At 38.6% G+C, this 27,148-nt stretch overlaps 1 protein-coding gene across 1 annotated transcript in view; it reads right to left on the reverse strand.

The window, feature by feature from the left end:
* Nucleotides 1-27,148, reverse strand: part of WDPCP (WD repeat containing planar cell polarity effector) — a 146,620-nt gene that overhangs the window by 49,260 nt on the left and 70,212 nt on the right. The window contains exons 11-13 of the mRNA XM_056488869.1: nt 22,009-22,618; nt 17,750-17,938; nt 15,151-15,274 (exon numbers count right to left, since the gene is read on the reverse strand). Coding sequence (XP_056344844.1) covers nt 15,151-15,274; nt 17,750-17,938; nt 22,009-22,618 — 923 coding nt within the window. The remainder of the gene's footprint in view (nt 1-15,150; nt 15,275-17,749; nt 17,939-22,008; nt 22,619-27,148) is intronic.

Below are 27,148 nucleotides of genomic sequence, written 5' to 3' on the forward strand. Positions count from 1 at the left end.
AAAAGTGGATATTAAATATGCACTGAGCAAACAGAACAGGAGAAAATGAATATTGAAATAATTTACATGTAATCAAACTACACTGAAATTAAGTTTTAATTGTTCAGTATTCCATGATGCATATGCAGATTTTAAAGTATTCAGAATATCAATCAAGTGTTTACTTACATCAAGCAATTGTATTTAAGCATACAAAACAGACGATGAAAATATGTTCAATCAGCTACAGCTCCCAACATTTACTGCTGGGTTTACATGATCACTTTTAATTCAGTTATTTCATTTAATATTTCAATTTAATAGCTCATTCTTTCATTCAATTTCTAGGCATCTTGCCCATTTCTTAAACACAATAATAATAATTATTCATAAAAGGAGCTGTTTCCTCATAAATTCTCATATCAGCAATTTTTGGAACAGAAATGGTTTTCATGCTTTTTTCCTCCCTCAAAATATGTTGTTATTATCTGAAATATTTTCCTTTTAAATTAGACAATATCCAACTAAAGAATAACGTCTGCAAAATGATTCTGAACCTCATTCTGTTGGAATTCTGAGCCAGAATAATTAGAAATTGTCAGGTTAAAGAACCTAAAAAGTGTGTGGCTAGGTTCTAAGCAGTTGATTTAAATGGGGACAGATTAGTTTTTCACCAACTGTTGAACACAACACCACTGATTTAGGCATGTAGCTGTATGCCAGCTTCAGAGCCCAATTACAAAACCAGGGCAAAAAGGACTTACATATTTCACAGGAAAAATTCTCATGTATAATGTTCCTTAAAATGACAACCCTGAAATTCTATTGATCTCCAATGAGATACGTCAACGTAAAATTTCAGTAAACTCTGAAGACTTAGATTGCTGAGTAATTCATCATATATAAAGTATAGCATTAGTCAAACATTTATATCCTGCATTTTATATTGAATGCTGAAAAAGTGGTACTTAAGAGTACCTGGAGAGGAATAAATACATCAAGATCTCATATTTCGCTAAAAAAACCCAGATAATCAACTCACCTAAAAAAACCTCACTTTAAGCAAAAGTCAACCAAAATCTGAAATTATTTTACCCTAATCATTTCAGTAGCACGCACTAGTTTAAATAAGGTGGTTACCTTATTTAATTTCTTCCTAAATAAGGTAGAAAACTAAAGGCAGCCTGAAGACCAGGAACTCTCCAAAGAACCTATTTTGTGCTTCCTCCTACACAGGCTCAGCACAGCAACTCTTCCTGCCAAAACATGCTCCATTGTCCTTCTCCCAGCAGGGCATCCACAGACACCTCCCAACACAGGTTTGAACAAGAGGCCATGTGTGCCATGCCTGGTATTCAGCATCATGTGTCTTGATTGGCAGAACTTCTATCTGCTGAACTTTCACTGTAGCATTTTAGGACACAGATAACCTCCTGCATTCTATTTAACCCCAACTGGTTGCTGATTTTCACAAAACTTGAAGGCATTTGCTTATTTCTGAGACTTCTACCCTCTGTTATATTGGTTGAGATTCCCCAATTATTCTGAAAGTTAATAGAGAACTGGCAGAAGGATCAATGGATGCATTGGAATTCTCCACCCTCTGAGATGACAGCAGTATTATTTTGTCAACCTCCTGCTATTATGCCACTATGTTTTTAGACCATGAGCTCCTTTGAACAGGACACACAGACCTCTGAGGAGGGTTCACAGCCTTGTTACCTTCTAAGACACGGATGAAGGGAAAGTGCTGCAGAGCACACCAAAGGCTAATGGAGAAACAGCCACTGGGTCTATGTGTGTGTGAGTCAAGGGGATAATCTCCTAAACTGTATCCTAAATTGTATTTTAGATGCAGGAGCTCTAAAGGTTGTTCAGGTATAATCTATACATCCCTTCAGGCCCAGATTTAGCAAAGCATTAATGTATGGGTTTATGACCTATAATTTTCCATGGGCCCTAAATATGGGCATGTTAAGTGAAACGCTGGATTTGTGGCCTGAGTGACTTGTTTAAAAAGAAATCCCTGATGGAACCTTTCAAAGGTCATACACAAAGAGGTCTCAGGTAAAGTCAGGGAATAACCATGAGAAAATACAGTGCACAAGTACAAAAATACAAGTACTTCAAGGCACCCAAAATTCCTGTCACTTGAAAGATACTGTCAAGCTACGTATCTCTGACCTAAAGGAAGTCCACCCATAACTTCACAGAGTATTGGGTGTAGAACCGAACGCCCTTCACATCAAAGGGTTTGAAGCAAGAAAGCGAACAAGCAAACCAAATTAAAAAAAATAGGAAGAAAGAGAAAGCTAATAAGGGGAGCCAGACAGTATGACTCTCTGGCCAGAGAAAGCCCTTGAGGGCTCTAACTGGCTATGAGTCTTGAGGTCGTTCTCAAACCATCCATAAAAAAAGTTAATAATCTTACCAATGTGATTCCTATCTTCTAGGGTGATGTTCTGCTCTAGGAAACCAATACGTATTCTTGTGTGAAACAGTGCAGGTGACTCTGCCTTACACACTTCTTCTCAGGACACAATTTTGAGTCAGATTTTCAGGTGAACCAAGTTAATTTTTGAATGAAGCACTTTAATAATAAGGGGTCATTTAAACCTTTAAAATACATACTTAGCAAGAAATAGCTTAAATGTATGAAATATTTTAGAAAAAGCAGTGGGTCTAGGTATAAAGAAATATATGTCATTTATTTGTTGACCTTTACTCAAATTAATTATAGACCACTGTAGACTACTGTAACACTCCAGAACTGATACCTACACTGAAGAAACTTTTCTTTGAAGATCCTGATTCTATGAACATTTATGTCACCCACTTCTCATGTGATGCTGGTCATTCACGTTGACTTGGGTTCTTGTAGGATGGGCCACTGAAGAGTATGACTGCATCCCCTACCTACTGTGAATGAGAATTCTTTCATATCAGTCAAGTGCTCCAAAATTTTCCAGAGCAGGTGCCATAAAAGTCTGAATAACAGAAATTCACTACTATCATAAAATACTATTACATAAATTGAAACTATTACAATTAGTATCTTTTAAAACTAGATCCTGTGTTTTCTTGTAATCTGTGCTTCCTTTCAGTTTCCTACACTCCTTATTTCCTTTTTCATACTCATTTTCCTTCAAGAGAACATATTTTGTTGCCATAGCATTATTTCCCTACCTTACAATTTTATCATTGTGGCTCTCCTTCAGGTTTCTCTAAGCTGCAACCAACACCCACCCAGCAAACAGAGGCTTCCCCCACCCCCAAACCTCTTCATTCCTCCAACCTCTCACTACTTAGTAACTTCTCAACAGCGTATCTTTATCTTTAAATACAGACACACTCCAACATACTCTTCCAAAGTACTCTGGGCTAAAAACAGGTGTTAATTAAAAATGCTGATAAGAGTCAGTGACACCTGTTGTTTCACATTTATTTTACTCAACCCTGTCTGTTAAATCCTAGCCTTTATTGCATTAATTCGCTTCTGCTTTTCTTCTTTTCCAGCTTTATCCCTCTCACTCTGGTGATCATGTAAACTTAACAGTATGTCTTGAAAGCTGGATTTTATTGAGCAAACATATCAGCATGTCTACACACTAAAGACAGCTATATAACAGAGGCCCAGTATCATCGCTGTGGTTAAGGATGAGTTGCTGCCTCTATAATAAATCCCTATTGTATACCTGTGATATCTCTGCAATTTTGAGCTGCAGCAGATGGAAATTTGGTATTAAAGTTAAGATGAACAGGCCCTTTTCCTCCTTGGCTTTCTATGAGGTACAGGGCCAATTCTCCCTCATGCCTGACGTTGGATAAGATGTGCTTTTTTAATGCTAAGACTTCTTGGAGAAAATATATTAGCTTAATATTTCCTAAAGCTGGCTACCTAAAGATAAATATCTACTTACAGAATCATGGTGCAGGGCCAAATTTTGAATCCCTTGCTGAGTTATGAGTCCATTAGAGTATATTTACCTTTTCCATCTATGTTTGTCAATAGCCAAATTATTTTTTTATAATAAAATAATGCAGTGGTAATGCTCATAAAATTCCCACACATAACAGCTCCATTGCAGCAAATACAGCCACATAAGAGGTAGACAAGATATTGTCTGGAACTTTGTATGTATTTTGGCACATTTTTGAGGCAGTAAATGGAAAACTATTGAGTCTGATGTGTTTTTTCTGCACAGAATCATGTCCAGAACATAAAACATAGGAACAGCCTTTTGCTGAGACTGAAGGCACTCCTGATCTAATCCCTTACCATTAGCTAGGAGAGAATATTAGAACAGGGCAAGCTTATGGTGATACTTCCCTAAGTAGTCTCCTAGTCTCCAACAATTTGTGGTTCAGAGATTTGCTGAGCCAGAGGTGGTTTCCAGGCTGGTGTTCCTCAGTGAATTCCTCTTCTCTGAACCTTGCCTTTGAACTCACATACAATTTTATCATCCACAACATCCTGTGGTAGGGAGGTTCATATTTTAATTATACGTTATGTGAAGAATCACTATATTTTGAAAAAGCCACGTGTTAGCTTTGCTTGATGACCTCTATTTTTTGTATTACAAGAAGCAGTGAGCAGTCATTTACTGTGCTCTTTCTCCCTAACACTCACAATTTAATAGATCTCTATCTCTGCTGCCTCCTCTTTAGGTCAAGGAGTTCTAGTTTATTTAGCCATTCCTTTCACTAAAGCTGTTTCATGCCTTTAATCATCCTGGCTGCCCTTCCTAAACCTTTTTGAGTTCTACTATATCCTTTTACAGATTATGGGACTCCAAAACTACACACAAAATTCAGATGAACAGAAGCTCACTGTTTTCTTGTCTAGTCCTTTTCTAAGAATTCCTAGTTTGCAATGTATTTTTTGCACTTCTGCTGAGCACTGAACTGAATCTTTTATAGCTGTAGAGTTATAGGACCAAATTCTTCTTCCAGAAAAATGTTGAGCTCAGATTGCATCAGGTTACACATGAAGGTTGGAGTTACATGCCACTGTGTACAAAGCACTTCACTTTTAATTTATTTACATTTAATTTTATCTTCAATTTTGACACTATGTCACTGCATCCTGTGAAGCACTTTTGCTGTTCTTCACAGCAGGTCCTATCTTTACTAGTGTTAATAATTTAGTGTCATTAGCAAAAGCTGGCAGCTCACTATGTGCTCCTTTGCCAGGTTACTTATATGTACAGACCTGCTATACTTACAATTTCCACTAGTGACCTCCATGAGAACTGACCATTTGCTCTTACTCTGTTTCTTATGTTTTAATTTATTACTTATCTATGAAAGGGAAGATTTCCTCTAATCCTGTGGCAGCTTAGTTTCTTTAAGACATATTGGTGGGAGACCTTCCAAAAACATCTTCAGTGGTCAAACTTTCATCAGTAGCAGCTGGATAGCCATTACTCACATGATTGCTGACATCAAAGAATTTGGAGTTTTGAGACTTGACTTGCCTTTACAGAAATCCTGCTGACTCTCCCCCAGTACATTGTCTGTATGTTCACACGTTTTTAAAATATAGTTTCTAATTTGACTGGTACAGAGGCTGGACTTACAGGGCATAGTTCTCCAAGGTCTCTCCAAACTGTTTTGAAAACTGACTTAGTATTTTCCATGTTTCTGTCCTCAGGTGCTAAGGTCATTCTAAATGTAAGGCTGCATCCCACAGTGTGTATTTCAGATGTTTTATCCTTTACTACCTTTAGAAAATCTGAATTAATTTTACCTAGTGCTGGTGCCATATTACTATTTATCTGTCTCTAGCTGATACTTCAGCACTTACCAGTGTAAAACAAGAAACATCCCCGTTCTCTCCTAACTTGGCCAACTAGTCAAAAGGAGATTTTTTAAAAGATCTGCATGCCTGTCTGCTTTTTGTATCTTTTTGTAAACGTTTCTTGATATATTTTTTTAGTCTATGGGCCTTCTCTCATTCTATTGCAGAAACTATCTGAGCATCTAAGATCTTTCTGTTAACTGGCCAGTAATAATGTGATACAGGAGCTAGACATTTACAGTGCAAATCATTCCATTTATCTTCAAACAGCTTACCTTTACATGGCTAATTTAAGCTAATTAGGTAGGCTCCTTTTGTAGTTAATTGATAGGGATAGGCACTGACATTTGACTCTTCACGCTTATCTGAGATATCTCCCTTCAATGGGATTACTCATCCTCTGTGTGCCCATGTCTTTATCCTAACTACAGAGGAAGCCCAGATGAGCATGTAGGACACATAAATTCTACATTATTAAGCACGAGAGGTGCACCCCCAAGACACTATATGCAGTTATTGGACAAATTACTGACTTTTTTCTAAATTTTCTTTATGGTGTTAGTCCCTTCGCAGGCTTATGGGTTCTGAAGAACCATAAAAGGCAGATCTACATTTGAAGACAGAAAGCCTAGGGCTGCCTGACTATTCAGTTAGCTTTTCCTGCAGGGCACTGGATGGAAATGGGAGAAAAGTTAGAGAAAAGGCTGAGGGAGTGAGAGAAAACTCGGATGAGCTGAGTTCACAACAGAATATTGCCAGGTGGTCCACAAACAGTAAAAGGAAGTATAATGGTGGGGCTCAGGAAGACTTGGAAGATGAATGGAGAAAAAGTGTCTTGGTAAAGAGATGACACGTGAATTGATCTGGAAAAACTTCCAAGAAAAAAATAAGTCTTAAATTCAGTTCTTGGTCAGGACCTCAAATTACAGATTTTTGAGTATCAATCTAAAATAAGATGTAATTAGTGACTAGGTGGAGTTGGTGGAGAGGGAGAAACTGATGACCTGGGAAGGCTGAGGCTGACTTACAACAGCTGCTCAAGGATGGAGATATGTTGCTAAGAACTATTTTTTAGGGTTTTGTCCACGAATATGATATATTTATTTGCATTGTTTCTGCACTTTGTGTATGTCCAAAGCCCTTAAGATTTCAGGGAAATTGCACAGCTGGTACAGCAGGAAAAAGCCACCTTACGAGGGCAGATTATCAGTTATACAGCACAACAGTGGTCTCAATGTGGACTCAGCTTCTGAAAGGAACAATATCAAAGTCAGATTAACCAGCATGTGGGAATAGATTTGGCACAAACAACACCAGTCCAGTGTAGCTATTTCGTGTTCCTTTTTTCTAGTGCAGTCCTGTGGGTGGGGAGGTAACAGAGAACTGGATGACTTCTGGCACTCTGGGCCACCAAACTGCATCTGTTGCTGGCTGTGCAAAGTGGCTCCAGATTACAGCAGCTCTGGGACTCCTCTAAGTGCATGTAAGGGGCCATTCTTCCCATCCTCCAAGCAATGTCTCTCCCATTAGTTTGAGCAACATATCTTGTCCAAATCTCTGGTAGTGACTTGTCATGGTTTTTCTTCATGGCATTTTGTTCTCAAGCAATCATGTCATGTAATTCGTTGTCCCCTCACGCCAGTATTTTGCTCATTATTTCTTACATTGTAATCATTACTAGAGAATTAAATCCTAGATTCATTCCTATAGCATCAAAGTATCTGACCGAAATTGAAAACTGTGTTGGAGCTGGCTTAAGAAAAGAAATCATTAACAACATAGGACTGAGCAAAGACAGTCTAAACTTTTTATGAGATATTTAACCTCTTTAACTGCAAAAATAACCTAGCTCCATTAAATAGGTGCCTTTATTTCTTGTTTCTAAAACAGGTCAAGAAGCATGACCTGGGGAATCTTTTCCTGTGTAGTTCCATCACAGCAATATAAATTCTCATTTATCAGTGCTGTGGTAATACGAAAACCTTTGGTTTTGATCGTTTTTCAAAAGATGACAAAAAATGACTCTTCAAAGTCCTCTCCAGAAGGTGCTACTTTAGTGAAAATGCCACTACTGAACTTACTCCCATAGGGATGAATTCTGTCCATGTGGCCACCATAGAGAACCTGACTGCCATCAATGATCATTTTATCTGAAGGTATAATTTAATGCCTAATAGGTTACCTTATGAATATAAAAGACAATCTTAGTCCTCAACCATGTCATCATAATGTTTATACATATTTTGTGCCACACCATGTACCAATATAATTATAGATTCTTCTTCTGGAGTGCTCTTAAAAAGGATCATAAAAGCTCTTTGCTCACTCTGTCTCTCAGTTCCATACAGTTGGCAGCAGATGGGATTGGGAACTATTCCTATGGAGCTGAGGCACTTTTTTCACCTTTGATTTAGGGACCTATTTAGGATGGAAATACTCACAGTGAATATCTACTTTGGAGATTGCAGAGTAGTGATATGGGAACCTGCTTACCAAGGGGTAGTTAGTACTGCATTAGTGATGCACCTGCAGGGCAAAAGAGCTTTATTTTAGCTTTTCAAAGGCTGTCTTGGACTTGAGTGATAACTGTCTGTGTCCAGGCCTCATGTCCTGTGCACTTCAGAACTCTTGAAAGTGAAATTCATAAAGATTGGTGGTGGCTGAAAGCAGGTCTCCCCTGACACTTATGACCATTTAGCTTCTCATCTTCTTTAAGAGTCTTAATTTACAAAGGAGCTCTATCAAGTCCTGTATGCAAAGTCATATCACTTGAATGTTCTGCCCAATATGAAGATAATTTTTTCCATTTACCCAGTAGCATCATACATGAAACACTGCAAAGAGTAAAACACTTCTGAGATTTGTGAAGGACTGAAAAGAGCAAAAGGAAAAACATGGTGGAGGTTTTAATTTTTGGATTCATACAAAGGAGAATCTGTCATGAATCCATTCAAAATTCTACCAGTGAATGTGATCAGAGTGGCACTTTTCTCTAGAAAGATGAAAAAGCACTATGTTGTTATTTACAACAAAGCTTTGCTTTGTAGGTAAACATATTTATACTATGGGGAAAAAAAACCAAATTACATTCTCCTAATGAAATTATCAGATTGAAAGGTGGTTTTGAATCTTAGTATTTTTCCATGTAATAAAAAAAAAAAAAAAAAGAGAAAAATCTTAACCTGGGTCTTTACAAACACAAAAACAGAATTATAAAGGAGGAAAGGGCACAGCAGAACCACAGAACTGTGGTTGCATCTTAAATCTGCAACTCCTGCGCTGCATTTCAGACTTTACTTTCCAGCCCTGCTTTCCCACTCAAAAGATGGAACCCAACAGAGCAGGCGTGTGTTTGTGCCTGTGTGTCCGTGTCAAACCAACAAGATAATTTCATGCATTAGGAAATATGACAAGTACAATTTACGAATGCTTGATCAGAGCGAAGCAAAGCCATGAGTCAGTGGTGCCGCAGTTAACGAGTGAAAAATTGTTCCATCCCATTCCATGTTCCCTACACAGCTACACGAGGCTGTGAGACAGAGGCAGGAGGTGGTGCAGCCACTCCTGCTCACACAAATACACGTAGCAAACGGGTGGGGGCAGGGAGGTTACAGCTCCCCAAGGCTTCCCAATAAATCCACCTCTACTCAACATTTTACATAATGATATAACGCATTATATTATTATAAGCAGTGACATCATAATAAAATACCAGAGTGCTACTGAAGTGGCAAGGAACACCTAAGATACATTTCTGTGCTTGTAATTCAGTTCCTGTATTTTTTAATTATAGATAAAGATTTAGAGTGAAAATAATTATTCATTCCATAAATACTGTTGTAATGGATCCCTGGCATATAATTAAGAGGCCTTTAATTTTAATTTTGTATACTGAATGTTTGTTTTTGAAGGTATTTCATATTTTAAATTCAGGGCCTATACCTGCAAAGCTCTAAGCTTCTATTTTAGTGGAAGATGAGGATGATGTGTGGTTTGTAAATTTAAGAACTTAGCTTTTATAATGATGGATACAAATAACATGGCTGAGTCCAATATATTGCAAAGGATTTTCCTTCCTTCTGACCATGATCTGTTTCAATTGCGCTGTCAGTGCTCCTTTGCCCATTTCAACTAGGGTGGAGCATCTTCTTTCTGAAGTGCCCTCATGCCTAAAGAGGGAATCTGCCATCACAGCATTCAGCATTTTCTAGAAACTGACCTCATTGATGGTAGAAGAATAGATAGCCTATAATCTCCCAGATAATGTGAAAATGGATGTCCCCAGTTATTGCAACTGAACATACAACCTTTTGGCCTCCAGTAAAGAGTAAAATCACTGGCACCTGATTTTTACTAGATGAGGATAGCCCTTCTGGAAAGGTAACTGTATTTCTCAATTCTGGTAAATATAGACACTCACATCTTTAAAAGTACAACAATGAATGGCACTTTTTTGGCAGACTCAGCAGGCAGGTCAAAGATTGTCTCAGCATGTAGAATGAATTAATATTTCTCTCCTGTGAGTTGGTCCTTCTAAAAAGGCTTAAGGCAGATTGGTGGGGTATTCAAAGGAAAGCTGGAGAGGGGGGTGAAAACTTTTGTTTATATGAACATTTTTCAGATTTAGATCTTGAAACATTTAAACATTTTAATGTTTTAATCTTGTGTGAAGGACTCTGCCCTTCCCTGTCCATCCCTGATGTGTCTGGTCTCCTCTACAGCCCATCATACACATCCTAAGCTGTCTTCCCCCATTTGGCTCTGTGCTGCCACCCTGCTCTTCTTGCAGAAGGTGTACATTCCCACACCTGCCTTCAGGACTTTGTCCTCAACATCTTCTCTTTTACTCATGCTCCTAACCCCATTCCCCTGATTTCCTACTAAACTTCTGAGTTCTTCTCCTTAGCTCCTTATCTTCTAGATTTAACTTCTGTGAATCTGCTGCTTGCTTTTTCTGAAGCCCAAATGAACTGCAGAGGGCCCTACTCTATGCCATGAAATACTTTTTTAATATCATCCACAATATTACTGCACATAATTTAGAAATGCTTCCTCCACTTCTTGCTGCAGTAGGGCACAAAACGATCACTTTGCTTTTGTCTCCTCATGCTCATAAGAGTGTAACAAATGCCCCCTAATGCTGCATCAAGTTTACAATCTCATTTTACAGGGCTTCTGCACCCAAGACTTCTGGTTTGGTCATGCAGACACATCTATTGTGATGACAAAATCACTCTGAAGAGATACATTACCTATTTGTAACTAGCCTGCAAGTATTCAATGCTAAATGAAAAAGGGTAAAAAAAGTGAATAAATCAAATAATAGAATCATACAAACATCAAATATCCTCAGTTGGAAGAATCATCAAAGTCCAACAACTGGCCCTGCACAGGTCAGCTCCAAGAGTCAGACCCTGTGTATGCAAGCACTGTCCAAACACTTCTTGAGCTCTGTCAAGCTGGGTGCTGTCACCACTGCCCCGGGAAGCCTCTGCCAGTGCCCAACCACCCTCTGGGTGAAAAACTTCTTCCTAATATTCAACCCAGCACAACTTCAGGCCTTTCCCTTGGGTCCTGTCACTGGTCACCAGAGTGAAGAGATCAGTGCCTGCCTCTCCACTTTCCCTCATGAGGATGCTGAAGACCACAACGAGGTCTTCCCTTGGTTTCCTCTTCTCCAGGCTGCACAAACCAAGCGATCCTTCTGTCTGCCAGGGCACTGCTTTCCATCAACCAGGACCCTCAGGTCCCTTTCCATGGCACTGCTCTCTAGCCTCTCATTCCCCAGTCTATAAACACAACAAGGGCTGCCCACCTCAGGTGCAGAATTTGTCACTTGCCCTTGTTAAACTTCATATGGTTGGTGATTGCCCAGTCCTCTCATTTGCTGAGGTCTCTCTACAGCATCTCCCTGCCTTGGAGGGAGTCAACAGCTCCTCTCAGTTGTGTATTGTCTGTGAACTTGCTCAGTGTCCCTCCCAGTCCTGTGTCCAAGTCATTTATGGAGAAGAGCACAGGGCTGAGAATGCAGCCCTGCAGAACCCCAGTAGTGACAGGACCCCAGTCTGAAGTCACCCCATTCACTGTAACCCTTTGTGTCCCACCAGTGAGCTCACCCATCACAGGATGTGTTTATCCAGCTGGGGAAGGGACATTTTGTCCAGAAGGATCCCATGAGAGACAGTATCAAAAGCTTTACTGAAATCCAAAAGTGTGACATCAACTGGCTTCCCTTGATCAGCTGGGTGAGTTACTCTGTCATAAAAGGAAACCAGGTTTGATAAGCAGGACTTTCCTGCCATGAAGATGTGCTGGCTGTGACTGAGGAGTGCATTGTCCTTCAGGAGTTCTTCAGTATCTCCCTCAATAATCTTCTCCATAATTTACCAGTCACTGAAGTGAATGTGGCAGACCTGAGGTTTCCAGGGTCATCCTTCTTGCCCTTCTTGAAAACATTGTTTGCCAGCTTCTGGTTAACTGTGACCTCTCCAGACTCCCAAGACAATTCAGAATAATGGAGACAGGCCTCACAATGGCATCAGCCAAGCTTGGAGTGTTCTCAGATGAATCCCACCAGGTCCCACAGACTCATGGAGGTTCAGCTGGAGCACTGGAATTGTCCTCAGTGCACTGAGAGCCCCTTACCCCATCATCAGTATTAAAGACAAAGATAAAGAAAGCATCAAACACCTTTACCTTATGGCCCTGTTTGTGAGGTGACCAACCTCATCCTGTAATAGGCTGATGTTATTTCTGCACTATTTTTTGCTATTAATGTATTTTTTAAACCCTGTTTTTACGGTCTCCCACAGTTCTGGGCAGCTTCAGCTCCAGCTGAGCTTTGGCCACACAAATTTTCTCCCTGCAGTGGTGAACAGCATCTCTGTACTTCTTCCATGTCACCTGACCATGCTTTCCCTGACAAGCAGGCACTGGGTGGACTTCCCATTTTCAGTGTCCTCATGGGCATAACATGGTGATCTGAGAAGGCAGGAGCATAATTCCCTTCTCACTTTTCCTCCTGTTCTGAACCCACAGCTGTAGATCAGGCTGGCAGGAGTGTCTTGCCTTGCTAGTCTATCACAGACAGATGTAACAGCAGCAGCTGCAACTTTCATGTGCCTGAATTAGTGGGCGCTGTGCCTTCCTACAATCCTCCTAGACATTGCATCATGCCTGGATGGCATTCACTCACCCAGAACCATGGCTTACCATTCCCCAACAAATCTGTAGTTCTCTCTGCTTAGCCTACATTTAAATCATTCTAGACACTTAAGAAAACATCTAAAAGGAAATAAACACCAATTAAGGCACAGTCACTTTAATGCAATAATGATCAGCTCTGAACATCATTTCCTTGCTTTCTACCAGATAAATCTCCCATATTTGAACATTTAATTTTGTACTTAGATTATGTCTTCTGAGATAAGCTTTAAGCATTACCATCTGTTCTGCAGCAATCACATGATCCTATCACTTTGATTCGGTTGAATACAAATCCCTTTGAAAACAGGAAAACAGCAAAATAACACATTTGTTCCAAAAACCTCCACAACAGAAGATTGTTCAAGGGCTGCTTTACAGTGAGAGGTAAAAGACATGAGGAGACTCTTGTGCACACCTCTTGCTGTGCCCCACGCTGTCCAGGCAGCATTCTGACACTGAAGGTTCTTGTTTTAGGAGGATTGAGTCAGTGTTTTAGCTGCAGCCTCAAGGGCTGGCAGCTTAGCCAGGGCCCCATGCCTCTGCATGCCTGCTAGCACTTGGAAACAAATCCTGAGTCAGAGGGAATACACCTTTCTCTTACAGATGTAAGAGCACTAGAGTTACACCTCTCAGCAATCTCTGAGGCATTTTTTCTGCATCTGTCCTCTGCAGGCAACTGGCCCACAGGCACAACAAGTTGGCCACTGCCATAAGAGCATCTTCCCTGCTGGTTTCTAGGAGAAAGGCAATAACTGTTGTGGCCATGTGTGTTAGGAAAACTCCAGTGAAAGACTGACACAAATTATGCAAATATTGGATCATTCTTCTACGAAGAATAATTTCCTCACTGGAATGGACTCGTTCACCAGAAAGATGATCCTCTCCAGACTCAAAATGTAGAAGACAATATAGAATACTTTTTTTTTAGATTTGAAAAAAAGCACATTCTCTGCTATCATAGTAACTTGCTTTGCCCATGCAGACAATGTGTATACAATCTGGATGAATCACTGCAAAAGGGTGTATTGTAAGTCTTTGAACTATGTCCATCTACACTCCTTCTCAACAAGATGTAAGAAACGTATGATTCAGAAGGTAACATCTCCTTATTTTCATCCACTGGATAATTCTCAAAGGGAATCACAGCTATATTTGTGAACAGGTTAAACTACTGCATATCAATATTTATAATGGATTGAAAAAAATAAAACAATAAACCAATGCACTATAAATTCTTGCTGAATTTCTTATTATTTCCTATCTAATGAGCAGTTTCCCTGTGAAGACAAGGTGAGGAACCCTGGAGAAGGGAAGGTTGTATGAAGACCTCATAGCAAGCTGCCAGGAAGGAGCTCACCTGGAAGCCAGAGAGGGGCTTTGTCAGGAATTGCAGTGGTAGGACAAGGAATAATGGCTACAAACTGAAAGAGGGGAAATTCAGGTTGGATATATGGAAGACATTCTTTGCTGTGAGGGTGGTGAGGCACTGGCACAGGTTGCCCAGAGAAGCTGTGAATGCCCTGTCTCTGGAGATGTTCAAAGCCAGGTTAGATGAGGATTAGAACAACCTGGTCTAGTGGAAGGTGTCCCTTCCCATGGTTGATGGGTTGGAATGAGATGTTCTTTATGGTTCCTTCAAACCCAAACCATTCTATGACTCTGTATAATTCACAGAAAAATTCAGTTTTGCATTTTCTCTTCTTATTTTAATGGCACTGGAAATTACTGGAATATGTCTATATATGAGAATTTTAAAGATGAGAATAACAAAATATTCAGATTTCATGGTCCAATGCTGGACCATGAAGCATTCTTTTGTGTTCTAGCATCTTTTTAAACCCAGTGTTTTCTCAGTTGTAAGTTCTTTCTATAGCTAATCTGCAAGCAGTTGGTGAATCTCTCAGAAGCATGTTATCTTTTCTTCTATCAAGCTAAATGGGAAAGGGTGATTCATTTTAAGTGTATTGATGACAGAAGAGCTCTGAATAGCACTTTATCTGCATTACTCTATTTGAAAGGAACAAAGTGCAAGTTAAACAAATATTAACAATGAATGCATTTTTTTCAGGTGTGGTCCTCTTGGAAAACGTCAACCACATTAAAGTAGGTAGTTATTGAAATATGCAATTAATTTTAAGTTGATAGAAGTTGAAACTGTCACTCACCTGAGCAGGTGGTGGAAGAATCTTCGTGCATATCTGCTGATGGGGTCCCTGTACTCCAGCACAGTTCTATCCAAGAGAGGCCTTGTTGGAGCATAAAAGGTTCCAAGGCTTGCCTCAAGCTGTGCTGTGGAATTCAAACACAGCAGCAATGAAACAAGTGAATTAGTTTCAATTACAACAGGTTGCTCATGTTTGCAGTCAGTCAAATTCCTCAAACAGTGATGAAATGTGATGTTGTTGTAGGACAGATGAAATTAAAATATGACAGATTGTACAAACAGAAATGTGCATATAAACTTTGGCTTGGAGGCAGAGCTGCCAATGACTTTGAGCAACAAAAGCTATCAAAAGGATAAGGAAGTCTGTAACACATCAAGTTCTCACCAGCAGCCTACAACTAAAAGTGACTCATGAGACTAATACAGTGTGAACAAGATTGTCCAGTAGAGATCAACTCTCAATTAGCTCAAATCATCTCTGTCCTCTTAGGCAAACAACAAGGGAGTTCAGTTTTTCAGGGATTATTGTGTTAGGTCAGCGGGTAACAGAACCCTCTTTGTGATGGCCTTGAGGTCTAAGGAACCTCCTTTGGCCCACAGTTCTTTAAAAATTTTAAATAAAAGGGTCCAGAAACCCTAAGGGTTTGACAGCATGTAGTGGTGGGAAACAGGATCACCTCCCTTATAATCAATAAAATAAAGCCTTTTGTTACACAAGCTCTCTCTTCTTTAAATACTTTCTGATTGCCATACTCCACAGCTCAAGCTCTTAAGCATTTTTCTACATATTTTTCTATAAAATTATAAACAATACAAGTAAACATACAGTATACTTATGTGTCCTACATGCTTAGCTGAAAGAAAATTAAATGATCAATAATATTTATGCTCTTTGACTTTTGCTTGAGAGTCAACAATGTAGTACAAGGCCTTATAGGCAGAAAAGGAAGAATTTGCTATATATATATTTGCTGTATATTTATGTTGCTCTACAAGCAAAATAAAACCTTTTGTGTCATTAGGCAGACAGAATCTCATTGATTTATCATTATTAGTGTTTGTTTGAATTAGGCATTCCTGTATTTAGCAACATTGGTTCTTTACTGCCAAGCACAGTTACATTTGATTTTATTAGGCTTGATAGCACTAAATGTGCTAATAGTACTGTGTTAGTTACACAGGCAAACTGCTAGTAAATTAGTTTTGTGTTATCTCCAATCTAGATAGTAAGATAAGTTGAACTTTAAAGGTATTTTCTTTCAAAGCAGCAGTCAATTTAGATTAAAATAGAAAAAACAAGCCATAGTCTTTTGCCATTGCTGTTTTCTTGACAGCATGTTTTGTACTTCTGAAATATTTCAACCCATATGGAATATAAGTGACTACTAGCAGTTATACATTCATTAAATAGCCCAGCTTGATGTTGAAGGCATGACAAAGATCTCAAAGATAACTGCCCCATCACTATAAATATAAGGTCCCACTGGGTTTTGTTAATAAAAAAGAAAACAAATTACCATGCCAAATTTTAGATTTAGATAGAATAACTCCTGGATGGAATAAAATTCCTTCTGCTTTAAACAGTGTTAGGAAGCTGCATGGGGGAGAAACACACAGACATCTGTTTATAATGTACATATTTTTAGAAGAGTATCATAGCCAGCCCTTTTCACAGGTCCTTTTTAAAGCATGTTTTATTTAGAGTCTATATGGTGTGTTTGCAACACAGAGATTTTTTAAATCAGGTCCCACAAAGTGGGATAGCTGATGGCTTGGCAGCTGTGTAGGATACCTTGGAGTTTTTATATCATCAAACACACCAGAATCCTAAGTATTCTCTCTTCCCACAAAAGATGCATGGTCTCCAGCTGTCTGCCTGCTAGACTGGAGGATAACACCTTCACTAAATCAAGGCACTTCAAATCTTGAAGACTATTGAGTTTCAAGATAGACAGCAAATCAAGAGGAAGGCACCACACCAGGCTTCAGCAAAGATGGGGCTAAACCTAAAATTCATAATTTCTTCTGAGGGACCCCAGGTACTACTGCAGGGGGTTAGATTACAGTGAGGACAAATGCTTTAATCCTAAAGGAGGCAGCAGAGGATAGTGTTTTCAAGGCCTTTGTATCTTGTAATGAAAGAATGACCCTTTGAAAGCACCTTAAAAAACATACTAAAATCTCTTGTCCCCATTGCAGGAAAACGTCCCTCCTTAAGTTGGTGTTGTCTCAGCATGAATATAACACAAATATTTCAATTTTGTATTAACTAACCTTTGTCTGTAATATAAGATAATGTAATGAAGTTATGGAATATAATGCTAGTACTACATAAGTAATGACAATAGCACATATATATATTAAAGTGTGCATTATTTTAGTGTCACTATAGATACAAATTAAAATGTAGACAATGCATTGGTGCAGATTTTATTTAAATTACTTGTCTACAATTAAATATGGTTATGAAGCACCATAGTCTGGCTGTCTGGATTCTCACTACTATCTTCTTTATACAGTCAATAAACACATAGTCATAACCCACATATGAATTAACAAGACATCACAAAAATCCATTAGAAATACAAAGAGTCTCTTACCTTCTCTGGCTGGTGTAAGCTTTTGTTTAAGGAGGTGGTTGCAAATGGCACTCAGGCAGATAAAGCACTGCTGACCCATCGTGTTCCAGTTCATGGTGCTCAGGACATTAACTGCCTCCTGTATCTCATCATAACAAATGTACTGGTGGATGATTTCCACAAGGCCCAGTTGTCCTCTTGTGAGCACACCTTTAATAAGAAATATTACAACCAGAGATAATGGGTTTATACTTTGATACAGAGCATGTAAACCAGTAGCTGACACTTTTTCAGCACATTTAAAATAATTGCCATAATTCAAAATTAAGATGATGGGTTTCAATATTAATTTTTTTAGAAGATATAGCACCTTACTATCTTGGTATACTTAGACTGAGAGTGCTGAACAGAAGACAAAAATCATAATGAACTTCACACATGGATGTTGAATGAATGTAACCAAAAGTCACTGGTGACAACATCATGTCATGAAATTTGGCTTTGACGAGGTAGACCAAGTTTATTTGCAGTTTATCACTACTGTTAAGGTAGATAATGAAATTACTTTCACAGCACCTCCTTCCTGTAGGGAAATATTACTGGACAACACCAGACCCCAGCATTTGTCTCACACAGATCTTGTATCTTTGCATACAAGTGCATACAAGAATAGAACAGCTCCAACCTCAAAGCAACTCTTACTCAATTTCTCTCCATACTGCAGGTGCTCTGGAACTTCCTTCTAGCCTGGCAATATTCTCTAAGGGGAATCTGAGGGGATACCATGGAAGTTATCAACATCTTGATACTAGAGATTTTGAATTACAGCTACACAGGAAACCAAGAACAAATGTTTCTTGACTTGTACATCTCAGCTTCCCAACAGAAAAGGTGACTAAAAAGCTGTAGGAAGTAATGTTATTTATTGTCTCTGACAACCAAATGATCATGTGACATTTGCCACACATGGCATTTTAGCAACTTCTGCACACTTTGGGTCGCTCTGATAGAGTACTCTTATCAGTACTCCTCCAAATATTAGAAAGAGACCAGAATAAATTTACTGTTTCTCTCTCTTCAAATAAAAACATCATTTTTTTGAGTTTTGTTTTTGTTTTATAATTTTCTCAATTCATATTCTGATGTTGTTTGTTGAAACTAAACATATGGAAAAAGTTCTGATGAGAAAGGGAACAAGCTGAATTTCAATACTGGTATTAAAACCATAGGACTGGCTGGGGAAAACAAAGCCTAGTAACAGAGAAAAGCAGACCTGGCATGTATAAAACATACCTCACAAACTTTCATAACAGTTGTGAATACTGTTTTTGATGTGAAATAAGAAGTGAGGGGAAAGCAAGTGGAAGAAAACATCTGAATATAGCTTGAGGAGAAGTATCTACTGAGAACCTGCATATATAGAACTGATGTTTTTGGGGAAAAACCTTACATATTTACATCCAATAACAGAGAAGTACTTAATTTCTTTAGCATCACTCAAGAAAGGTTTTCCATTGTATATCACCTTCTATTTGCATGTATTAAAGCCTGTGGACATTATGCTGGGTAACAGCCATGTGTAACTTGTTAATATTTAATAGTTATGCCAGACTTTATTCTTCCTAAATGTTTAGTGTTTTTAAAGTATTACAGCAGCTGGGCAATCTCCACATCAACCTCTTAGCAAAGTGAAAACACTTATTTTCATGTTAATTAAATATGATACTATATTTAAAATGCCTTTAGAGGCCAGCAATGCTGAACCACTGGCACCAGCACCACATTTGGCATTATCCAAGATCTGGGTTGACATCAATGACAAGAAACCTCTTTTGGAAATGAGTTTGGCATTAGACACCAAAAATATTTGCCATTAGTGTTTGAGGGTATGTTTAATATGACTTTTTCCTGAAATAAATCTGGATAGACAGGATAATGGAGATTCACAGAACTTGTCCAAAACCATAATGTAGCTGGAAGTTAAAAACATATTTGCCTATTCTCACTGACATAGTTTCTTAACAGACTTCTGTGGGAAACAATTCCAAGCAATGTGTTACTCATGGATTTTATTTCAGCCCTGAATGCCTGTCTCAGTCTTGCTGTCATGAGCCTCTAAATTTTTGCTATAATTTATTATTGAATTTTATTTATTTATTTATTTATTTATTTGTTCTGCATTATTTCTTAAATAGCAGAAACCTAAAAACTGCTGAGACTGTGAAGAGGGACTCACTAATCAACACAGTGCTCCCTTGGCAGTGTGGCAAACTGAGGAGAAGAGGTGCAAAGCTGAACACCAGGATGAAATAGAGAGCAGCATATTTTTGCATGGTGGACTACAAAGAGGGAGAGAGCTTTGCCTTCTTCCTAGAAGAGATTTTACAGTAATTATACAGAATGAAATTTAAAATGTGATAACTTTCAGCTGTAGAGGTCAACATCTTCCCATTTGGATGCTTGACTTCTCCTGGGTGGTGCGCTTCCAGGCAACCTGCTTGGGAAAAAGAGGTGACAGCCAACTCACTGCCTAATTGATTTAGGAACGGTGCCCAGGGAGACAGTCCAATTAAGTTTACAAGCTGGCAATTAGCAGGAAAGGCCTCTAAATCCCTGTACTGAGAGCCTGCTTGCCTTGGTAAGAACATAAATGTGCTAAAGATAGCAAGGGGAAAGCTGTGCATTCTGGAAAGCTGTTGTGAGAAAGCCTCACCAGGGAGGACTGGAGAAAAGCAAGGCAGGGGTGGGTAGAGTGCCTTCTGCTCCATCCCACCAAATCGGGACAGAGATAATTTAGGGGGTTTTTGTTTTTTTGTTTTTTTTTTTTAATGGACAACATGGACAAAACCATCAAATAGCTGCTATAATTAGTGTTCTGGGGTACTCTAACTATTAAACCTGTCATTGAACTTAATGCAGCTAATTATCTCAAAATAAATGATAACCTGTAAACAGGTTTTTAAATTGGTTCTTTGGATGACAGAAATAATATGGATCAACTCTTTTAAAACTACACAACTATAAGTCAATCCAACATTTTTTTGTTACTAACATCCTATTATATTAGTTGACCTTTTTGCAGTGGCACACTTAGTTAAACTTTTTTAATTCAGTCTTTCAAATTTTTAGGTCTCTGGTAATTTTAGACAGGTTTTTCCCCACAAAAGTACATGTGTGTCTCATTAAGTAAAGAAATAGAGTAGATTTTCAAATCTTACTATCACCTAGGTTGTTACTTTGAGTCTTTTGGCATGTTGTTTGGTTTTGGTTTTGGTTTTTTTTTTAATAAAAAAGGCTTCTTCCTAATCTCAATAGCTTTATACAAAAGAATCATTAAATCTCCCATAAAGATCAGAAGTAATCCTGTTTTCTTGGACAGACAATGGGCAAAATGCTGAAATTTTCCAGGATGGCTGTCTGCCCTCCTGAAACACTGGCTTGGGAGTCAGAAGGTTTAAGCATGATTGTTTTTTTAGCTCTCACAATGGGCTTGCATCACTGTAACTTGCCTTACTTGAATGAAATGAATACAGTTGTCACTGATGAGCCACTGCAGGGGTTTTATTCTTAGTTCAGCCACTATATAACTCTTGGAGAGCCCTTTAGCTTTTCTTTACTGCTTCTTGTTTTTCTACTTGTAAAAGGAAGCTAGTTGTGGTTTTACTCTTTTAAAGTCTCTTCACACCTAAAATGAGAAGTGCTATATAAATTCTAAAATTAGCATTATTACTTCTTTTATTCACAACTCCTTGCAAATTAATTGAGAGATCAAACTTCTCTGAAGGTTATGAAAATCATTCTTCTTCTGTAAGTCTTCAAAGGAAAAAAAAGGTGCAACTTCGTGTACTGAAGCCAGGAAGAACAGAATACTGGACAAATATAAATCATACATGCAAAAAAAATTTGGTAAAGAAAATAGCATTACTATTCTACTATTACATATAGTTTATTTTAACTTACAGGATTATTACTACAAAATTAATACAATTCTTAAGATTATATTCTACAGATTAAATTAATTTTCCAGAGGAAAAAAAGTAGTGAGGAACTTTATGGGATGCTGATTAGACAGCAGATCAGGATCCTATTCTATGAATACAAAAAGGTGTAAAGTTATTGTGAAACATAAAGAATGCCTTGGTATCTTCAGATACCTTTGGAACAATTTGCTTTTAAGGCTATGGCCTTATACACTTAAAATCAGGGTATTCCAAAGCTTGTGGGATACAATAGATGTTTCTTTGACAGCTCAAAGTTCAACAGATGTGCTTAGAACTTACCAAGTTTAAAGTGAAGCACTCCCAAGGGTCCTTTATCAAATCTAACCAACAAAAGATCGTGAACATCCATGCTGTCAGGAGTGGGAAATGCACCTGGAGAAGCAGCCCACTGGATCTGGATGAGGCTGGTGGACACCTCACAGTGTTTACTGAATTGCAGAGTAGCCTCAGGTGAATAGTCCTGTGCCAAGAGCTGAATTTTAATTGGGGACAGTGCCGTGTCAAAAAGCTGCAGCTCCCCTTGAGAGCTGCCAACCAGCAGCACGGCTCCGGAGGGGTGGTAGGTTATCACAGCAGGGAGCAGCTCTGCTCGGGCCAGCAGAGTCACCCGGCTGTTCGCTTCGTACAGAACGACTGAGGAGTCCTCACAGCCCAGCAGCAGCTTGTCTCCTGTCCCGTCCCTGCAGCAGCTGACGGCCCTGGCTGGCAGGGGGATCCTGGTGACGGCGGCGCACTGGAGCCTGCTCCTGCCGCACTCGTAGGCGCAGCTGTCGGCCATGGGCTCCTTGGATGGGGACAGCGAGCGCTCCACCGTCAGCACCTGCTGGGGCTGCAGACAGCTGAACCTGGCATCCAGCGGCTCCCACTCCGTGCGGACGTGACCCAGCACCTGCCAAAACCACACAGCCTTTGGTACTCACTGTAGCCACTGACTCCTCAAAACAGACTGCTGCCAACGCGCTTCCCTGTGGGTCACTCAGAAACAGGCATTCTCCAAACGGAGCTCTGAAATCTACTCTTTTAACATTTAAAAGGTTAATTCATTTGATTAAAAAAAACCTCTGCAATAGAGTTTGGGTCATGTTTTTGTCTGGACCTATGTAACAGGATAGCAGAAGAGAAGATAAAAGGAGTGGTATTAACAGTGATGGTAAGAGGAGAAAGGACTGATGTAAAAGAATAACTAATTATTCACAAGTGAGCTGGGGTAAAAATCCCAGAATTACTAGAAAAATCTGTAGTAGGTTACTCTGAGCATCAAGCATAGAGGATTTTTGATCATTTGCTTTGGGCCATGGTAACAGAAAGTATTACATTGTAGTGGTAGAAACAACGGCATGTTAAAACAGCACCTAGTATATATTGCCAAATGAGTAGGTGGTAGATGTTCTTCAGTGCCATACAGCTTTAGATGCAGAAAAAATGAAACTGTGATAGCAGAAAGCAGGGATAATTACAGGGTACTTGAAAGTTAAATGAACAGGAGGAAGAACACAAAGGCAGAATGTGATAAAAAGACATCAGCTGGCAAAGAGCAAGAATCTGTAGTGTGAAAACATGGGAAGTACACTTAAGAAGTGGAAGCAGTAGTGGAGACTAGTGAAGGTCCATATATTATGGTAAATGGGTTTGAATGAGAGGTGTTGTACAGGATTTGAGCAGGAAAACTGTGGGAGAAAAAATCAGCTGTAAATAAGTTACAGATAAGCTTATGAAAAGCTATTTAATAAAAAATAGAGAGAAAACCCATGGCTCTAAAAGAATGAGAGTAGTGGAAGTCAGTGAGAAACTTACTGGTGTTTTTTCATGCAGAAATAAAGAGTGAAAGGAAAATGTTAAGCTGAGAGGAACCCTGCCCTCATGTATACCCACAGCAATCTCCACATTGTAAATTAAACTTTTGGAAGCCCCTTGAGTCCAGGTAGTAAGAAAGCACAGAAGGGGGTGAAAAATGTGATTAAATGGTAGAGAGAAGATGAGGAAGGAAATCTAGAAATTTCAGGGTGAAAACAGAAAGGCATACATAATGTCAGAGCAATTAAAATTTGATTTCCACAGATCACAAGACCAACTGAATATGCAACTTAGCCTGTCATCCTGTAAAGGAGAATAAGAAAATCCGATTTTATTTTTTTTTTTGCATGCCATCCATTACTTCTAAAGTAACTGATAAATTTATAAACAAGGTTTTTGGAACATTGATCGGACTGATTAGGATATTTTGTTCTGACAGTTTACTTATTTTGTCAGCAAAAGGGTTTCCCATTCAAAAGAAAGAAAAAAAGGATTATTGCAATTCTCTGGCTGAAAACTAGATGACAATTAATACAAAAATCTTTGCTACTTTTAGATGAGTAGCTAGGGACATGCAAAGAACCACTAAATGCCAAAGCATCTGATGCAGACGCCAATGCATCCAACCTGTGAAAACCACATTAACCAATCTCAACAGAGATCCATGAAAATATGCATCAAAGAGGAAACAAAAAATTACATTACTTTTATAGTCTGAAAAACATTTTCTCACCTCAATCATTCCCTCAAGAATGACTAAGCTTCTGCAACTAGTCATTTTGTGCCCACAACACCTTGCAGTGGCTACTGTGCAGATGTTAGAACTGCTGCAGTGTGTTTACTATGGTGTTAAATTGCATGGCAAGGAAACTCCTAAAAGAGGCTAATTGTGGATGAAGGATTACTGTGACCACGGAGTTCTCAACCCCAAATAAAGACAAAGTGAAGTGTTTCTGTTTGTTCTGCAGTTTTCCCTAGGAGTATGCATAGAGACCCAAGTAGCTCCTTTCAAATGTGTGAAACAGAAATCTTGCCCAAGCAAGTCTTCAAAGCTTCCATAACTTTAGTGAAATGAGCCTTGAGGCTCTCTGGGACTCACATTTCTGTCTTCCTGTGGCAGGTTTCAATGTACTGCATTATTCTGCTACATATTTTCACTCCAAACCAGTACTTCTCTCTGGACAACTCTTCAAAAGCTCTATGGAAGTCATGAAGATCCACACAATAATCAGGCCTATGAGAGATGAGACCCTGAAACTACTATTAAATTCTGAAGAGAGACTGGTCATGAAGGTTAAGGCAATAGAGAAGAAAATATGTTAAATATGGATTTTACAACTCCGTAGGAGTGACTGGAGGAAAAGAGCAATGGAAACAGTCACAGAATCATTTGTTGCCAAATGATTGTTTGAGAGTCAGGAAGCAAACTGCACCAAATTCATCATTTTATCCTGCCCTCTTAGAGCAGAAGTAGGACAAAATGATGATCACTACTTTGAATTTCAAAGGAAGTAAAATCTTCCATTTTGGAAGACTAAGCTAATGAGCCTTGAGATGAGAAGCTTCCTAGCTTTACATAGTTTTGAGAGCAAATCCTTGAAATGAAGTCTAGGATAGGTCTGGTTGCTGTATATAACACAATTCTAAAGTAGGAAAAAGTTCCTGCAAGGAGAGAAACTCTTTGTTGCCTTTATACCTTTGGCATAATGTTTAAACACATAAGGCTTCAAGGAAACCTTTCTAGACACTGCTGTTCAAATTCTGGCTGAAAACAAGAGAAACATTTCTCCTCAGATTGGAACAGATAAGCTGCTTCTCATGCATCAGTGGCCTCACGTGCGAGAAGCCGAGAGACCTCTTTGTTCTGCCTTCCAGTTCTGCTGAATGCATCTGGTATTCAGCATTCTGAAGGGGAAAAATGAACATTCATCTGAGAGGGAAGATTTGGGTTTCTCTGTCAGAAATTAGTTTTATTATTCATTCTTCATACCACTAACCGGAAAACTAAAGCAGAGACACAACTAGAGAAATGTTAATAATGCTAAGATAATGCTTTTGAAAGGTAAGTCTAATAATCAAAACTTATTTTTTCCCAAGAAGATGGTATTCTGACAATTGTTTTTCTATCTGGCAAGTAGACACATGGTAGTCTACTTGTAGCAAATGTAGTGCATACAGTGCTTTAGCTTTCCATTTAAAGGAATCCACTGAGATTCCTTCTGATGAGCAGCAGTTCTCTGGAACCCTAAAAGGTGGCATTAAAACATTTAACAGAGCATTTGCTTATGGAATGAGAAAGCAAAAGCTGGAGAGGTTTTCTCAGAAATGGGTAGAATGAGTGTCAGATTTGTGGAGGGAATAGGGCAGTGGATCTTAAAAGACAGAGTTGTAATATCACAAGGCAGGGTGAATAGTCCATTCAATGTTAAATACTTCCCATAAATCTTGGACCAAGCACTCAGCCTTGGATTCCAAGAAAACATTTCTGGAAGTATTTACATGAAGTAAAACCAATTACTTTCTTTAACATAAATATATTAGTTTAAAAATTTAAAAAATTTATGACATGAATTCTATAAAAATACAGTACATGCATTTAAATACTGTCCATGTAATTAATACATATTTCCTTTATTAATGTAGCAATCATGCACCACTACTGCACATTTACATTATTTTCCACTTGCAGTGCTGCCCTGGACTCTGCCTCAGTTCACCAGCAGGATGAGGGATGCTATACATGCCAGGTTCCCAAATCCTAGAGCCAGGAATCATAACAATCCAAGCAAAGGAATCTGTTAATCTTTGTAAGAGGCCTGTTATGCTATTTAAAACACTCTCTTTCCTTTTATGTTTTGAGAGAAATAATAGTGCTAGCTTGTGTGGGCAGTATCACTTTTCTCAGTGAAAATCTCTGAACACTTAAATTGAAGTATTTTGCATAGAGTGCTGGGAAAGGATAAAGTCCACACTGCAAAACAAGTAAGAGTAATTCTTAAGCAGAAAATTGGCTTACCAGGCACATGAAAAAAGAAAACAAAAGAAACAGAGAAATAAGCTTGCTGTGACTGAATTGTGTGTCTTTCAGATGAGAAAAAAATGTTTGATTTATTTTATGGATGTTAAAAAAGTGCTTATTTAATTTCACACAGTGAGGTTCCACATAGCAACAAACATTTTAATTAGAAATGTAAAGTGAGAAATGTGGTGCACACCAGCGTAAAATAGTGAATTTGAAAGGAAAAAAACTCCCTATTTTAAAACATTTCTAAATAAAAATGAAAACCTCCTACTCTAGGTTATTCATTTGACTTAATTGTATCTACAGACCTACATACAATCTTATCATTTAGATGTCCAGCAAACACTCTTATTTTCTTTCAAAATTTATCATAATCATCTTTATTCTGTATTATTCATTGAACTTCTAACCCAATGTGACACTGAGGATTTCACATTCTTTGCTGTATGTGTGTGAGAGGTATTTCAGCCATTCAGACACACAGGGTAGATGTTTTTCTGAGCACTCCAGTAACTGTAGGACAGCTCCCACAGAAAAGATCTGCTGTGCTTATTTCACAAATCCGAGGCACAATGTGAAATAACTATTGAAAATAACTATTAA

The sequence above is a fragment of the Oenanthe melanoleuca genome, chromosome 3 (assembly GCF_029582105.1).
Source record: "Oenanthe melanoleuca isolate GR-GAL-2019-014 chromosome 3, OMel1.0, whole genome shotgun sequence".
In the NCBI taxonomy this organism is placed as follows: domain Eukaryota; kingdom Metazoa; phylum Chordata; class Aves; order Passeriformes; family Muscicapidae; genus Oenanthe; species Oenanthe melanoleuca.